The sequence below is a fragment of the Stegodyphus dumicola genome, chromosome 5 (genome assembly GCF_044657685.1).
Source record: "Stegodyphus dumicola isolate Sdum_Otavi_A_Nest chromosome 5, ASM4465768v1".
Lineage (NCBI taxonomy): Eukaryota > Metazoa > Arthropoda > Arachnida > Araneae > Eresidae > Stegodyphus > Stegodyphus dumicola.
The window spans coordinates 23411506-23423985 of record NC_140772.1 but is presented as its reverse complement, the minus strand read 5'-3'; the positions used below and the strand labels follow the sequence as shown (position 1 = coordinate 23423985).

The 12480-nt window shown below is 34.5% G+C and overlaps 1 protein-coding gene across 2 annotated transcripts; it reads right to left on the bottom strand.

Annotated features, from left to right (window-relative positions):
* Window positions 1-1136: 1136 nt before the first annotated feature.
* On the bottom strand, window positions 1137-6254 carry LOC118199513 (uncharacterized). 2 transcript variants are annotated; one of them, XM_085816505.1, is made up of 11 exons: window positions 5871-6254; window positions 5683-5724; window positions 5450-5491; window positions 5268-5348; window positions 5085-5165; window positions 4906-4965; window positions 3720-4817; window positions 2773-3599; window positions 2210-2667; window positions 1385-2121; window positions 1137-1273 (listed from the first exon to the last, which is right to left on the bottom strand). In XM_085816505.1, exons 1-7 carry the CDS (start codon window positions 6081-6083, stop codon window positions 4125-4127), a joined length of 1212 nt encoding a protein of 403 aa, XP_085672631.1. In that variant the 5' UTR covers window positions 6084-6254; the 3' UTR covers window positions 1137-1273; window positions 1385-2121; window positions 2210-2667; window positions 2773-3599; window positions 3720-4124. The 2 variants fall into 2 exon arrangements, with proteins under 2 accessions (XP_085672631.1, XP_085672630.1); XM_085816504.1 differs by having other exon boundaries at window positions 2210-3599.
* Between the last annotated feature and the right edge of the window lie 6226 nt (window positions 6255-12480).

Below are 12480 nucleotides of genomic sequence, written 5' to 3'. Positions count from 1 at the left end.
CTGCAAAATATAATTTTTTTTAACATTAATCCAACAATAACCCTGCAATGAAATAAAATAAATGAGATGCATACCACTTAAAATCCATAGGGAACAGTAGTTAGATCTTCTTTTAGGACCCTTTTGTTGTAAACAATTTTGTACAGTTTTGTTTCTGCCTTAGTTAAAACTTTCCTCTTTTTGGCATCTCTCATGATTTTATGTTCATCGTACATGGCGATTGTTGTTTTTCGATCCATCGAGCACACTAAATTCTTAATCTCTAAAAAATTTAAAATCTGTTGATTTTTGAAGTTGAGGGAGAAACCTCGAACTTTACAGCAAGTCATTCGTCGGGCTGTTACATAAGCGTAATTTTTAGGGCCTCCTGAATGGGGGAAAAATATGCTACAGAAACTACAAGAATAAAAGATCAACCTAATAAAAAATAAAAATAAAAATGAAGCTCACCAGAGACAAATGTAGTAATAGTATCTCCATTGAGTTCATCTGTAAAATCCCCCAAAAAATTACCAAGAGGCGGATCGTTGGTAAAATCGCTTGCGTATATAATTGAATCCGTGTCATGATACAACACAGCACGGCCCAACTTCTCCATTTCACTGTAAAGCTTTAACCGTGCCCATGCAGTAGTAAAAGCTGCCAAGAATACATTTATGGATGTGTCCTGTGGAACAAAATAATGTTTATAGTCCCATTGCACAGCAGCTACTTCAGGAGTCGGAAAATATGTCTTTGATCTGGAGGAAAAGTTAGCAGGTTGCAAGATTAATCATTTAAAAATATACATCTTAATTTACATTAGAAAATAAAATTACAAAACTTACATTTTTTGTTGGATCTGCTAATAATTTATTGAAATCAGGTAATGTATGAACATAAGTCAAACGTATCTTGTTCAGGTTCATTCCCCATCTTTAAAGAAAAAAAATATATAAGAAAAGAATGAGCATTTTTTTAAGAAATAATAAATGATATAAAGATGTGAAACAACTCTTTCTATTGAAAACATTATAATAATTATTTACCGCCCCCAGAAGCTGTTCAAAGCCAATTTGGCTACTTGCCGTCTTCCAGGATTCTTCTTAATATTAAATTCATCAAGCTGCACACCCTCTCGCTCAAAATAGGCTTCAATGTAGCGTTTTCGTTCGGTCGAGCTTACACAATCGGCTGGCCAGCCGCTGCTTTCTTGTTTTATTTTTAAAAACAAGTTGATATAAGATTGAAATAGAGTATCCGTAAATTGAGAAAAATGGTACACTTCATAAATCTGAAAAAAAAAAAGATAGTGGGAATATGAATATAATAATATACACTAAAAATACATGCTGTGACATTTATAACACATTCAATAATACTAATAATTACCCAAAATACTTACCTTTGTTATACAGTAACCTTTTTTCACTGCTAATTTGACTTCTTCAGTCACCCATGTGCCAATGATGGCTCTCTCATCATCTGAGTGCTGGCAAATGCCTTGATACATTAATTCAGCACAAGTCTTGCAGAGGGGAAACATCAGTTTATTTTGTGCTCTGTACGGCAATACGGGGAGGTATAAACCTCGAGGAGGCAGTATTCGGCACTTTATAATACCGAAATAGTTTTCCAAGGCATCAAAATTTTCAGTAATAATATTAGGGTGTCCGACGGGGTACAAACAGTATTTATTGACCTAGGAAAAATCGAAAAAATATGAATAATCGGAAAAGCGATTTTCTTTTTAAATAAGACATGCGCGTTTAATAAAATTATTTTATGCCAAAACACGGAAAAAAAAGTATTTATCCATGGATACAGTGAAGTGAAATCCACATACTTTGCATCACCCTCATAATACAGCTGAATGGCATTTGTCCGCCCGCCGAAGAAAGCATCTTTAGGATTCAATCGATCCTGAAGCTCGTGACTTAGAAGAAAATATTTTACTTTTTCATCTGTTTTCTTTTTCATCTCAAACTCATGCTCCCACATTTCAATTACATTATACCCTCGAGCACGTAGCTAGTAAGTCTTGTCTACCGTTTGTTGTCGCAATGTCGACATGGGTAATTTTGTTATGGGGTGGAGTGCATCTCCGTCAAAACAGGTGGAGCAACCGTGAAAGAAACATCCCTGCGATAGTTAAAATTTTTTCGTATAATATCAATAAATAAATAAATTAAATAATATATTTATAAATAAATAAATATTGAACTCTTACGTAGTATTGATAAACAGTATTTGTTTCTTTGCAATATCCGTCTACAGATATACCATCCAATCGTCTTTCTCCTTTTCCGTTCAAAGCGTGTTCGATTTCAATGCTCTCTTTTTGGGCAATAAAATCAAGCCAACGAATACAGTCAGGACTATGATTCGTGCGATTGATATAACCTCCTACAGGTATCATTGCGATGGTATTAGGTATTATGTGTCAGGATCTGTAAACCGCCATACACGCTTATGCAATGGTTATGTAACTGAAAATAAAACGGACAAGAAAAGTGTAAATCATATATACATAAAGTATACATGCACGTATACAATACGTTGTTACAAAATGACAAAACCATGTAAAAGGAAAGGTTTGTAAAATACCAAAAGGGGTCTACTCCTGTAATTTCTAAAAACTGATTTCTAAATTCAACGCAACATCTACGAAGGATATCAACATCTGATCTGAAAACGAAAAGAGTAAATAAATAAATAAAACATGGTACCAAAAAAAATACACCTAAAAGACGGATCATAATGAAGGATTAGAAATAGATTGTTGATACAAACCGGCAATACGTGAGAATTTCTTCTTGGAAATCAAATATATCCTTCTCGTGTTCTTTATGCCATTCCAAAAAGGAGGTTCGCACCGCACTAGTCATACAATCAGGATTGTAGTACTTAGGCTCAGGTAAAAATCCCACATAATTTTGATTTTCTTTCTTGTTGAAAAGGTGCGGAAAATATCCTTTTTTTAGTTCTGTAAGGCCGAAACAAGCAGGCAGCTTTGAGAGAGCCATCGGCAGGAAATTAAAAGAATCAATAAGTTTTATGTTGAGGGCGGTATGGGTGATTACCATCACTTTAGAGCCATTAGGGATTACTTCAGGTGCCGTACCCTGTTCTAAAAGCCATGCCATTGTAAACTGACCGTCAAATCTGTAAAGAAAAAAAAAATTATTATATTTTAAAAAATGTATTATATTTAAAACAATAGCCCTATAATATATATATGCAGATTAAAAATAATAAGAATACATTTACCCCTTCATATTGTGTGCAATAACAGTGTAATTTTTGTGCACTGTTGTAAACAGCCAAGAGCAGAATTCATGACATGCTTCGTATCCTTTAAATATTTTCTCTTGGCCATCTTTGTACTGCGCTACAGCAAAGTTTACGATGTGTTCCCCTGATGATTGGTCAGTTTCGAAATCAAAGAAAATTAATTTATCGGATGGACTTTTCGCAGAAATGAGTTGTAAGAAACAATGATGTTCTGACGCTATAACATACTCTTTACACGAAGGGCATTTGATAGTCCCGCAACGATGTAAAATTTTAGGACACTGCCGTCGCATGATAACTTTTGAGCATTGTCTGCACTGATACATCTGTAATTAGGAAAAAAAAAAGTAGAACAAAGACTTTTTAAAAATATATTTAGAAAAAAAAACGTTTTAAAAATGTAAGTATTAAAAACTTTTTTTTTTCCCTAGTTGAGTAATACTTACCCTATCGCATACTGAATGCTCTTGTCTACCTGTGACGGCTTTATGCGCTGCAAAGCAGTCCTCAGATTGACAGAGGCGATCACAATCTTTACATCTTTTAGGCAATGCTGGAACGCATTGAAATCTTAGGCAGGCATGGCACATATTGTCACACCTGTGATCTTCTGGACGGTCATATGGCTTTTCACAATTTTCGCAATAGTTTTTCGAACCATAAAAACCGTGTAAATTTGTAATGACATCAAAATGGCCATTGTGTTGCCACAAATTAATGCGACGAGTTCGATATCTTCCTTTATACGAGACCTAGAAATAAACAGTTTATAAATATAATTTCATTTTACATTTTTTTTTCAATTTAATTAATTTTTTTGTTTAAAATCTTTGGCTTACTTTATTTAAATTTTAACTGCTTATTACTACGATTTGTATATTTAGATGATTTTCAAATGTGCAGATTTCAGTGTATGTACAAGGACCAAGAGGAACTTCAGCACACTTGTGTAATTCTTGAGCTCGTAGCATTAGAACAGATCGTCTCCGATCCCGTATAGAATTAAGCGCTGACTTGTCTTGCTCAAGATAAGCTAGGGCATATACGATTGCTTTTGCGCAACACAACCCTTCATCATCTGACGGGATGGAAAGGACAGAGTGTTTTTTAAGACGATCTACTTGAATGTTGATTATCTTTGCTCTACCTGCACCGATGTCCCTGCGAATCGTGATCACATCTACTAGGAAGCCTGAATCCAGCCGAATTTCATCTTTTGACTGCAGAACTTTCATAATAACCGATAATACGGTCTCCACCGTCATGGAAGATACGGCAATAATTTTCGTAGACATGGGTTTATCCAATCCATCGGCTTGGATACACATTCGTATCCAATCTGTCGGCCTTAGATTTTCTGTTGACCGTTGAATTAATATTTCAAACAGCTGTCTAACAGATTCAGTTACGGGTAGAAGAGGCCTGTTGCGAATATTTTGAGGCAGACGATTCATATCAACACGTGCCTGGAAGGTTATTTCCTCGCCTTGATACTTTCGGTTACGACGCCGTGCCTTCTCTTTGAGTATAATAGCATTTTCCATCTGGAAAGAAAAGAACATAATTCATTGTAAATGAAAATAAGCACACACGCAAGCACACCATAAGCCCTAAAACAGGAGAAAAACTCACATTTACTGAAATGTCATGTTCCACATATGCAGGTCCTTTAGATGGAGCAGAAGGTTGAGTCTAAAAGATGTATAGACATCACAGTGATATGAAAAACATAACAAACATAGAAAAACATAAAAAACATAGAAAAAATAATTCTCATATATATTTATATATATATTAAAAACTCATATTACCTCATATCCCGAGCCTACTTGATAGTAAAGAGGCAAAACCAAAGGATTCTCCAAAAATATCTGCGAAGTTTCACTTAAGAGCTAAAGAAAAGTAACAGTTGTGTTTAAAGAAATTTAGGTTCAGCTTATATAAAAAAATACAAAAAAAATTAATGACAGGAAAAAAAAAAAAAAACTACGTACTTCATCTCCTGAATCACTAAAATAATTTTCAATGCCGTCAATAGGATTTTCGATGAATATTTGAGATGTTTCACTCAGGCACTAAATAAATTAAAAATAGTGAATAGTCTTTTTCTAGGTGGGGCAAAAAACTATACATTGTAAAAATAAGCCACAGAAGGAAATAAATAAAACTAGCTTACCTCATCATCAGAATCTCTTAAAAGCGCATGGAAATCCTCACACTACAAAATAATAGTATTTTTAATCATGTAAGTATTACAAACACGTGGTCAAAGAACAATTGAAAATAATATGGCGATATAACTGTTTTGAAACGTTAATATTACAAACACGTGTTTCAACAAAACAGGGTAAAATATAATAAAAAAATGTAAGCCGTGTAAATAAAACACATAAATAAAATTTAGCTTACTTGATCATTAGAATCTCTTACAGATACATCGGAATCCTCACACTACAAAAAATTTTAATTGCGTGTCAGTATTACAGGCACGTGGTCAAAGAAAAAAAAACAAAACACTAAAATAATAAAATTAAACACATAATAACCTTAATACATTTTATATATAAATAAAATAAATTTTAAATATGAATACTTACTTGATCAAAAAAGGGTTCCAAAGAACGTTTACTGTTTCTTGAAGCCATTTTCGCAGATACGAAGAGAATTTCTTGTTTTTTCAAAAAGCGTGGTAACAAACTTCTAGAATTTAGCAAGTAATGAATTTCGGAGGCAATCCAGCGGTTGAAACTCGGCTCCGAACTTTTTACTTTGTCTGAATACGCGGATTGGTTAAGAGGGCATGACATCATTTTTCTGCTTTCTGATTGGTCCACAGAAATGTATTCGTTCACCTACGCGGATGTCTACACAAAGGGAGTGAAAAGGCAGACGCCATTTCCCAACCAAATCATGCACAAACATGATAAGGGTGACGTCATTTACCCACCAAGAAAATTCTTCAAAATGGCGGCTATAGAGGAAATCCAAGATGGCGGGGCACGGAAAAACCTTATGCAGATAATTAAGAACCATATCAACCAAGGAATTGTGGGGTATCGCTTAAAGACTTGGATGCGGTCCCCCTCAATCCCTTTTTATTAATTATTGGGTGGTAGCGAGTTCGTACCCCGTGAAAAGGAAATGTATTACATTTTCATATTATTTTTTTTTACGATCCTGTTACTTTTAGATGATGTTCTGGACGCTAGATGGCGCCAGCAGTAACATAGCTTCAAGAAAATCAGTACAGATGTAAAAATATCATTTTAACTCTTTCCCTGCAGATAATAAATAATTTTAAAAAATTTCTTCCATTCGAAAATAATATCACCCACTTAGAAGAAAAAAAATTCATTTGATAAATTGAAAATATTAATTAAAAATTAAGCATAAAATAATCTTTATAATATCTTAAAGAAGGTAATCAATGTTCGAAAAAAAATTAAGAAATTAAAATATATGTCTTCTACCCCTCTTTCATCGTTTAAAAGAAACTTTTCGATCGGTAAACTCGTTGAACGCTTTGCCTTTTTTTTTTTCTAAGTACGAATTTTTAGTGTTCTGTGGTAACAAAAGCGTGGCTCAGTGGTTAAAGCGCGTAGCTGGAGATCTCGACATCGTGGGTTCGGGCCCACGCAATTTTTAAAACTGTCATGAAGGGCAGCATAAATCACCGTACAAAACAAAATGGCCGATGTTCTCCAAAGACCACGTGATTAATAAATTAATTAGGTAAGTTAAATAATAATTAATTAAATCCTTCATAAATACTTACCGAATAAAATTAATGAATGCCTCGGCGATTCAGCACGCACGGCATGGCGGGAAAAGGATGAGTCATTCCAAGGGAACACCACGTGATCCAATACGGCGGGCGGACGTCACGTGATCCGACATGGCGGATGGAAGTCACGTGATCCAATATGGCGGAGGCCACGCCCCCGTTGCGTCATCCTTTGTTCTATTACGTCATGGCGGCATCCTTTTGCCGCATATAGTGGGGGGTATACTACTCACTTTTTAACCGGAGCGGCTTTAAGCGCTATTCCAGAATCTAACCAATTTCAAGAAACCATGAGCTGCAGTGACCGTTGGAGGAACGTGCAAAGGTTATTTCAACATTTCTGGAATCGTTGGAGCAGTGAGTATTTATCTAGATTGCAGCAGAGACCCAAGTTGTGGAAATTACAACAAGATCTGAAGATTGGTGATATGGTTCTTATTAAGAACGAAAATCTACCTCCGCTACGTTGGAAATTAGGTAGAATTATTAACGTGCATGCTGGTCTGGATGAGAAAGTTCGAGTGGTGAGTTTACGCACGTCTAATGGTGAAATAAAACGACCTATAGCAAAGCTATGCGCTTTGCCATTTAATTCTTGATTTAGAGACTTTAATTTTTATTTTTCAGGTTTATGCAGTTCAACAGTTTAAATTTATTGTTTGAACCCCCTTGGGACTTCAAGGCTGGGGGTATGTTCGATGTTATGCAAATTGTATTTCTTTCTTTGTACCGAGGAGCGGCGCAGACGCAAATTTGTTAGGTTTTTAAAGCTCGCGTTTAGAGCTTCGAGGTTGCTGTGAATTACTGGAGTTTCAACTAAGCGGAGGTTCTTCTGAGTTTGTGTTGGTAAGCCGCCACTGAAGTCGGAGTTTGTGTGGTCTTCGCCGTTCCTCTTCGCCTAACTTACTATTTGAAAGTCAATAAAGAAGTTTCGGTCAACGTTAGGAGTCTGAGGTTTTGGGGGTTCTATACTGAAGTAACATCAAGTTAATTTACAGTCCACTATTTTTAAACAACGGAACGTATAATGATTAATTAGTTGTTTTTGCTGTTTTCAAATTAATGCACATCATGTTTTAGCATTATATAGAAAGATCATTAATAATAAGAACTTTTTCATTTTTTAACCCTTTATTTCAATTTTTTTAAAAGCCAAAACATGATATTTTAAAATTTATTTTATTTCTGGCAAAGCAGTTTTTTCCTTAAAGCTTAAAATAAAAAATTCCGCCCTTATTCAGAATCTAATATCTTTCTATATAATGCTAAAACATGATGTGCATTAATTTGAAAACAGCAAAAACAACTAATTAATCATTATAATTTGAGCTAAACTGCCTTGCGCATTTTAAAAGTTTCCCTGTAACTTTTTCTGTATTTGCTGGTATTCTGATACTTTAATTGCTGAACAAGCTAAACCTGCTTTTTCTAATTGATCAGTCTCGCGAATATTTAGATTCATATTATTGCATTTATTTAGAAAAGTTACATTATTAGATAAATCATGAATGTACAAAAGGCAGAAAAATAAAGCTGGAGGATATTAAAAGGTTTTTATATATATGTACAGTAATTTTAAAATTGTATGAAACTTAAAAATCTAAAAACATTTAATTGCACAAATGCATCAAATAAAAAAAAAAAAAAAAAAAAAAAAAGAAATCTGAAATGTTTCAGATTTTACATTACGCCCAAAGAAGCAGTTTTTAACGTTTTCTGTGTAACCTTCATTTCTAAAATATCGTGTTCTTTGCACTTAAATCATAAAATTCAATTCAACAGTATTATCGGAAAATAATTTTTAAATGAGCGTAACTTTAGAATTTCCGATACACAGTCTCGCGCGCTGGACATAAAAATGTTTTGTTTTTTCGTACAGTATTGCCATTGCTCGCTTTGAAATGGTTAAGTTTGTTAATATTTCATAAAATATGAAATAGATAATAAAAACAAATTCCATATTCCAAATTTAGGTTTATAGATGTCCATATTCGAGTGGAGGACTACGCTATTCAAAATTTAATGCCTCTAGTTACTGCTGATTTGTCACAGTGTGAGAAACGGAAGCCGAAAACATCGCGGCAAAAACATCGCGGACAAAAACGTCGCAGAGAAAACAACGAAAGGCGAAAACGTCGTGCTACAAAACATCGTGGGAGAAAACATCGCAAAGAGAAAATATCCCAGTTAAAATAATTTTAAAAAAGCATATCTTTAGAATTTTCGATAAACACTATCACGCGCTGGAGATAAAAACGTATTTTTTTCGTACAGTGTTGCCATTGCTCACTTTGAAATCGTTGAGTTTGTTAGTCGAAAATTCGTTAAAAGTTTACAAAATATGAAATAGGTAATAAAACAAATTCCAAATTTGGGCTTATACATTCCTATAATCAAGTGGAGGACTGCGTTATTCAAAATTTGATGTCTGTAGGTGCAATTGGTTTTTTACAGTGCGAGAAACATGCATACATTCATGAGATTCTTCATTATTTAATTTCTTTGAATATAATGCAGGGCTCTAATATTGGGGGGGGGCAACAATTTGAAAAGTGATTCACAGCTTTTGTCATTCGAAGCAAAATGGCAAAACGAAATTAACAGCCCTTCTGGGCAAATTGCTCCTTTGGGCTAATACGATAAAGTAAATAGTAATAATTTTTTAACTGAATATGTCATTACGTCATTTTAATGCACACATACATTTTTATATAAATATACACATATATTTACATATATATACAGAGAGAGAGAGAAAGATTAGAATTTCCTGGGAGCAAGATTTTCTTTAAGCTTCTTTCCAAATAATTCAAGACAGAAAAAATACCAGTCCTCATAATCTCAGCAAAAGCAAATGTGCATGATTGAAGCATAAAGATCATGTTTAAACACGACATATGTGATGAAACAAATTAAAATTTCATACGAATATATTGTAAGGATTATTTTAATTTTATTAACAGTTAAATGTTAAGTTCCTTTCCTGTCAAAATCTTAACTTCAACTTACTACTTCCGGCCAGAACGTTGTTTCGGAATCTCTGAATATTTAATGAGGAGGAGCGGTATTTAAACCATGATGTTTACTTGCAGAATGAGAAATAATCAGAGTTTCTGATTTACGCGCGTCTGCCTTTTTGGCCACTCTCTCTCTCAAAGCTGTTATTACGCTCAGTATTATTACGCTGTTATTTCTCAGGTCCTTGATAAGCTTCGTAGTCAAATAGAGTTAAGGGGCCAACTAGTCCAGAATCTTGATAGCTTCGGCTATATTTCTTTAGTTAATCTTAGTTTTAGTTTAATTCTTAGTCTCTTAAGTTCAAGCCCAAGTGTCGGCTTTGATTGTACACTCCAAGACAGAGTTTTGTTAAATCTTATTAGAATAATAAAGGGTTAGTTACACTTCCATCTTGTTGTTTCTTGTCACACGAAAGTAAGCGATTATTCGCTAACTAGTTCTTAAGATTCGTCACTTTCTACAGTAACTGAGATTTACACTAGTGAGAATCTTACAATAGGAATTTCGAAACTTTGTTATTCCAAAATTGCTAAGTGATGAATTAATTTGTACAGACAGATGTGATAATATAATCTGGTTTATTTTTTACTGCTTTCTGATTTTTTTAAATCCAGTAAATTACTCCTCTGGTATTAATAAAATTTCAAATGTGAAATTTTTGGTGAATCTTCGGCTTATGGTAACTTGGCGATTTTTTGGCCACCAACCCCGCTACGGCAACCTGCTAGTTTTTTTTTTTGTTTTTGTTTTTTTTTTCGGACGCCATTTCGTTTTTACGAAGTAAAGGCATTTTTTTTTTTTTCCTTTACTCAACATGTTTTCCAACAATCTGCTAGCCGAATTACGCTTATGCTAGAACTTTTATGGAACAAATGTGCCTAATCATGACGAAGATTAGGTGCGAAATTGTGAGAAAGTGTAGAATCGTCCAGTGCTGGCCGCGTTTTTAAGAATTGCATATACACGGTATCAATATACACGTCGACCTATTTTCACTTAAAAAAAATCCCAGAATTGCACAAAAATGACATTGTGCACACTGTTGACTTTATCCATGTACACATCGACCTATTTTCACTTGAAAAGTCAAAGAAAATTGAGAAAAATCCAATTCTTCTTACTCTTGTAAAAAGCGCCAAACAAATAAATGGGCGATTCTGCACTTTAGCAGCGAAATCCTTTCTAAGTGCTTATTAGCTAAAATCCCGATTGGAATTTTCCTGAAAATTTCACATGACATGTCTCATGATCTCTCATTTCTCCGAGACAAAATAATCTGTGATTCGAATTCGTGTACTTCTCAGATTACTGCTAAAGTCCTAGCTAGTAACCACCCGCGAACGGGGTGACTGCATGGGCGTTTTCGTGGTTTTCCCCATGTGTAACGTGTATACGAGCCAGTTTCCCTTAGAAAGTCCTCCACGCAGGCATCCCTCCTCTTAGGCAGATAGCCCTAGTGTGCTTTGCCATAATTAAATACACCAAACACCTAGCTAGTAACCTCTATCGCCTTACCAAAATGTCGCCAAACTACCTGTTACCATATTCCAAAGATTAGCCAGATTTACTGACAAAACAAGAAATAAAACTGCTTCAGCCAAAGAGATAAAGGGCATGTGCAAGGTATTTTTAGAAGATTTTCAGGCCTACTTTTTAACAAATTATTATCAAACTATGTTTCAGTTTAAGAATACTATAGTTACGAGGAAAGCCAGAAGGGAAAAATGGTCTACATAATAATGAATACTGTATTTCGTACTATGGTTTTGTTTCTCATTTCGTATTAATACAGTATGTTAGATTTGTGGTATACTTGAAAAGGCTTTATTGGCTTGGTTTATAGATATCACGGCATAACCCACTAGGTCTATCTGTCAAAGCGGACGCATGCCTTCGTGGAGGCCTTTCCAGTAGAGCTGTCTCGTATACACGTTACACATGGGGGAAAAACCACGAAAACGCCCATGGAACCAGTTCGTTCAGCTGGGATTGAAATCAGGTCAGAACTACCAGTGTTCAGCAACTTTACCCTCGCCCGCTAATGAGGCCGAAAACGTTTTATTAGTTTTCTAATTTTTAAAGTGCAACAGGGCTACACTGAGGAAATTTCACTTCTTTAATGTTTATAACCTGTTCTGCCCTTCTGTATTATTATCAACTGATTTATTTGTTCTCCACATTTTTTAAAATGTCTTACATTTCACCAAATTGCTTTCTTTGGTGTATTGCTTGCTTGAGGACTCTATACGCGCATAAGAATTTGTTTATCTTCTCTCTACTTGAAATTTTGAGATATTAGCATTCTCTTTTTTCTCTATTCCATATGTATACGTGTGTGCATGTATGTGTCGGAAATAGTGTTTAAAATAATCTTTATTATCTTATTTTATAAAACTTTTTTTAAT

What these genes read in the sequence shown, in the direction of transcription:
- LOC118199513 (XM_085816504.1), bottom strand. Translation starts at nt 6,083, where the DNA reads ATGATGTCATGCCCTCTTAACCAATCCGCGTATTCAGACAAAGTAAAA. An exon ending in TAAGAGATTCTAATGATCAA is followed by an intron (nt 5,492 to 5,682) that starts GTAAGCTAAATT and finishes ATTATTTTGTAG; the next exon opens with TGTGAGGATTTCCATGCGCT. An exon ending in AAGTAGGCTCGGGATATGAG is followed by an intron (nt 4,966 to 5,084) that starts GTAATATGAGTT and finishes TACATCTTTTAG; the next exon opens with ACTCAACCTTCTGCTCCATC.